The sequence below is a fragment of the Mustela putorius genome, unplaced genomic scaffold (assembly GCF_011764305.1).
Source record: "Mustela putorius furo isolate JIRA1106 unplaced genomic scaffold, ASM1176430v1.1 tig00003898_pilon_pilon_pilon, whole genome shotgun sequence".
Taxonomy (NCBI): domain Eukaryota; kingdom Metazoa; phylum Chordata; class Mammalia; order Carnivora; family Mustelidae; genus Mustela; species Mustela putorius.
The window spans coordinates 25,608,909-25,614,202 of record NW_025422047.1 but is presented as its reverse complement, the minus strand read 5'-3'; the positions used below and the strand labels follow the sequence as shown (position 1 = coordinate 25,614,202).

General features: G+C 34.5%; 1 protein-coding gene across 1 annotated transcript; it reads left to right on the top strand.

The window, feature by feature from the left end:
- Positions 1 to 3,061: 3,061 nt before the first annotated feature.
- On the top strand, positions 3,062 to 3,796 carry LOC101690453 (mitochondrial fission regulator 2). The gene has a single exon (XM_013057671.2). It carries the CDS (start codon positions 3,132 to 3,134, stop codon positions 3,600 to 3,602), a length of 471 nt encoding a protein of 156 aa, XP_012913125.2. The 5' UTR covers positions 3,062 to 3,131; the 3' UTR covers positions 3,603 to 3,796.
- Positions 3,797 to 5,294: the final 1,498 nt, after the last annotated feature.

Below are 5,294 nucleotides of genomic sequence, written 5' to 3'. Positions count from 1 at the left end.
TAGAGATTTCATGAAGATATATATCTGATTCTGGAAGTTAAGACCTGGAATGTTCTCCTTGATGTATCTGTCTTCTTACTGTTCTGCTGATGTCTATGGATAGGCTATATTCTTGACCTTATTAGTAAAGCTTGATAGCTGTTAAAAATGTCTGCTGTTTTACTTCTCATTTATATGTATAGTTTGCTATTCAATTGTGCATGTATGTTTTATACTGAATCATGAAGTGAAAGATATTCACAGGTCCTAGTTCATATTTTTGGTATTCTTAAATTGTTTTCATTATTAAGAAACATTAATTTCCCCTTGGTCTGACTTATAATAAAATAGTAAATATTTTGTAAGATTATACTTGAGATTTTTCACACACCGTCTTGAAAGGTCTCAGAACTTCATTGAGTCCATGGGATTACTCACAGATTTTTACGTTTCTCTTTTAGTATATCAGTCTTTTCATTGACTATTACATATACTATTTTTCTTGGTGTCCTTGTATTTTGGTTCAGGCTGTCTCTCCCATCTTCATGGTTTCTCAATGGATCCAGAAATCATTTATTCTTTAAGGCTGAGGGGATTAGATTTCACATGGTTATTGAATACTGATTTGAAAATTCCAGTCTATATTCATCAATTCATATTTTGAGCTCCCATTTTGAGAGCGGATAATTATGGCCAAACAATAATCCTCTAATAATTTTACATTAAATAGTTGGTGACGCAACCAGATTGTAAATTTTAAGAGTTATCCACAAACAGTTAAAAATGTTGGTACTTATTAAATATGTATTAATTAACTTATTTGCATTTTAATTTATACTTCAATTTTCTTTATTGTTAATAACAATGATCTCTGTATTTCTTTACATTCCAAAAAAGCAAAATTATTTTAAAATTGTTTTATTTAATTCTTTCAGTTTTATTTTAAATTCTTTTCTTTTCTTTTTTTTTTTTTTAAGATTTTATCCATTCACTTGTCAGACAGAGATCACCAGTAGGCAGAGAGGCAGGCAGAGAGAGAGAGGGGGAAGCAGGCTCCCAGTCGAGCAGAAAGCCCGATGCAGGGCTTGATCCCAGGACCCTGAGATCATTACCTGAGCCGAAGGCAGAGGCCTAAACCACTGAGCCACCCAGCCGCCCCCAGTTTTACTTTGAAGAATGATAACAAATCTCAGTTTTCCTCCTTCAGCAGTGAACAACAAAAATCTACGATATATATGATCATTATGACAGGTTTAGGGCTGCAGTTTGTGTTAATCCAGCAACATGACTAATGAACCTGTCAACTTCTGATATTAAAAGTTTTTGAGCCAGTTAAAGTACTGGTGGTTGAGTTGAAAGATGATCTAATAATAAAGTCTTGATGTAGGAAAAGGAATATAAATGCAAATTCAAAATATGAATTTCACATGTATATGCATTTCCATATAGAGGTAAATACAAACACGCACACACACACACACACACACTCACACACAACCCAGATTCAATACAAACAGCTGATACAGTGACACACCACATATGGAATACTCATGAATGATTAATAAGTATATTTATCTGTTAATATAAAAGTGAATATCTTTATGCTTATATCCCTGTAAATTAAAAATTGCATGGGGATTTTTTCCATAGTTATTTAATATTTTTTTCTTTTATTGAAAGAGAGAGTGGGGAGGGGTGGAGGTAGAGGTGGAGAATATTAAGCAGACTCCACACATAGTACAAAACCCAACATGGAGCTTGATCTCAGGACCCCGAGATCACGATGTCAGCCAAAATCAAGGGGTTTAACCAACTGAACCACCCTGATGCCCCTCTAGTTATATACCACTTAAACACCGTAATCACTCATGGATCTTTCTGAGAAATGCTTCTTAGAAAGTATTTCTATTATCTCAGAGAATTTTATACTATTTATGTTATTATATTAATTATATTATAGTAGTTTTAATAATTTATACCTTTTAGGTGTGGATAAAGATTCCATGTTTATTTTTATTGAATATTGGTAATATTTTGGGGTACCTGGGTGACTCAGTAGTTGAGCATCTGCCTTTGGCTCAGGTCATGACCTCAGGGTCCTGGGATGCAGCCCCTTGGCAGGACTCCCTGCTCAGCTCTCCCTGCTTCTCCCTCTCTCTCTAGCCGCCCCCCAGCTCATGCTCTCTCTGTCTCTGTCTCAAATAAATAAATAAAATCTTTTTAAAGAAAGAACATGAGTAACATTTTGTTAATTATCCTGCCCATAATCTGCACTGGAAATTCTTTTCTTTCCTCAAGAGTCATTGTTCATGCTACAGGATAGCAAACATTTATTCAGGCCATAATGTATAAAATAAAATCAGAAGTATAATAGAAATATAAGAAAGTTGTAAGCTTTGAGGAAAGATAAAGGATGTATTTTCAAAAACTAAGTAACACTACAAAATGAATTAAAATACAAATTCTCCCTAATTCTATTAATAGCATAAAATTTCCAGACTCCTAGACAGTTTACCATGTAAATATCAGCTTTCCTAGGGTAATAGAAAGTGGAAGATTTTTACTATTATAGACAGTCTCCACAATTTAATATAAATATCTTAATTTAGGTAAAGCACAGTCTGAAATGCACTTGAAAACAGGATATATTCTTTCAAAAAATTCTTTAAAAATCCCACATTCAGCGCATAAAAAACTCACTAATAAAATCAGTAGATATTAAACCATGGTGTACACTGAGTCGGTATATTCTTAAATCTTTAATACTGAGTTATGTTTGGCATAAAGGAATCAGAGCTCAGTCGTACTAAGTATGTAGACTTCATCTCCACCAAATCATTTTTGAATGTGAATGGGGCACTCCTTTGCAAAACATGGAGTACCCTAAGACTTCAAAGGTACTTGAAAGTGAAAGAGACATTTGTAAGAGCAGTTTGGCAATGAGTAGGTGATATGCTGTTCCCTGTGGCTTAGTCAAATACTGGAGGAAACCTTAAAGGCTGAGGTAAGATGTTTACTGCCTGGAGTAGAGTACTCTGCTATTAAGCCCAATTATCAGCCTAGTTCTGTATTTTCTGCCTCGTGGTTTGGGACAAAGACCATCACCAGGGACTACTGAACTGAGTGTCCAGCCAGATCCATTTTCAAGTTCAATGCTTTTTCCTCCTCCTCCTCCTCCTCTTCCTCCTCCACTGCCCCCTCAGCATTTTTCTCCACAGCCGACCTGTTCTCTCACACAGTCAGGATCTAATAATATGTGTGACTCAGATAATTCTGCAAATGAAATGAAAAAACAGCACCCGGCTGACAGTAAGACCAATTACAGTCATTCAAAAAACCAGGAAAATAAAGATGTTCCAAACATGTTGGATGTACTAAAGGACATGAATAAGGTTAAACTTCGTGCTATTGAACGGTCACCTGGAGGTAGACCCATTCAGAAGAGGAAAAGACAAGATTCACATTGGGATCCAGTGTCTTTAATATCCCATGCACTTAAGCAGAAGTTTGCATTCCAAGAAGATGATTCCTTTGAGAAAGAAAATAGGTCTTGGGAATCTTCTCCGTTTTCTAGTCCAGAAACGTCAAGAGTGAGCTATAATAACGTAAAGCTAGTGTTTTAATTTTTCTTAAGTATGTCATTCATGATACATCTTCGCCTTCAGGTTCTCTTGAAGTACTTGCACAGAATGGGCCATGTGGTTGTTGGCTGGTACCATGTCTGTTTCTGTTCCCTTTCACACATTCCTTTTAACTTTTTGGCTTACTATGAAGTTTTTTTTTAAATAAAACACTTGATTTGAAAAAAAAAAAAAAATGCAAGTCACCATTAATCCTTTTGGAGACTCTGCAGAATCTGCTGAAAAATCCTAAAGAATATAAATTTCTTTGAAAAGATTGACAAGGCCATATCACATAATGATTTAGAGCCAAATGATTTAATCCTTTGCATTTTCATGAACTAGTGGTTGACGATGACACACTGAAATGATTGAAATGTTGTGAGAGAAATAAAAATCTTGTAGGCGAAGGGAGGAGTGATGTATGTATTAACTACTTCTTGGCTCTACTACCATTGTTAAGATTTTGATCAACTTTGAAAAATAAATAAAGGCCATGGTTTTCTTAAGAGCAGCTACCTTGACATTTTTACATTGCTCTAGAAATGTTTAGCTGGGCTCCTGATAATGGTTTTTATTTGGCTAGGATGGGAGTACACCTTTGACATTTTTCAGGGACATATTTAAGCAATGGATGGTGAAAACCTACATAACTTTGTCTAGTCATTTTACAAGTTAGAGTTTTTATGAGACTACTGTTCTGTGTTACATTTCCAAAAAGAGTTAAGATAGATCGATAGAACTAGATATCTAGTTCAGGGCCAAAAGGTAGTATTTGTATGTTGCCACCCTGTGACTATCAGATAACTGTATAAAGTAAATGCATGTCCTTTCCTGTTAATACCTAAAATCCCTTGGCCTACTATAGATTTTACTTCAACTACTTTCCTATAAACACAGCACAATATCTTAATCTTCCTTCCCAAATGTAGAGTGCACTAGAAACTTATCTAGGAGGTTGATTCATCTTTTGCCTGACATTCATATTTCAATATTAGCATAGTGGAGGTATATCCACTAAATTTACTAAAAAAGCATTATTAAGAAATTATCATATGCCAAATACTATGCTAAATACCAGAAATTCAAAGGTGACTATTATACAGAAATGGCTCTAGAGGGTCCTGTCTAATGAGAGAGAGAGAGAGAGAGAGAGATGCAGAATTATGTGAAGTATGAGAGAAGCACAATGGCAAAGCCAGCTAAAGGAGTCAGATAAAACATCACATGGGGAGCACTATTTGAGTTAAGTCTTAAGGAATAATTAGAAATGTATTTGTTGAAAGTTTCAAATGCATTTGCTAAAACACAGTTGCAACATATAATTTAGTATGCTCACTTACATAGCATATACTTGACAACATAGCAGGTCATTTCTGATCTTAACCACAATTTTTACTGAAAGATGTCAGTGTAAGTCATATAAATCACCCTAATTTGTCTATGATAATGATAAATTAAGGATCACTTTCCATCCAGATAATATCATTACTAGATTATTAGCAAGTTAAAACTTATACATTTTCAGTATGGATTAGCATCACATACTGCATAATGAATTTGGGGAAAGTAAGTGGAAAATATAGATAGAAATGCATTATTGGAAAATGAAATCATCACCCATTATCTGTTATTACTTACTGAACTATAACTTTGAAGCTGCATTATTATCAATATGCTCATTCATGTTTTTGT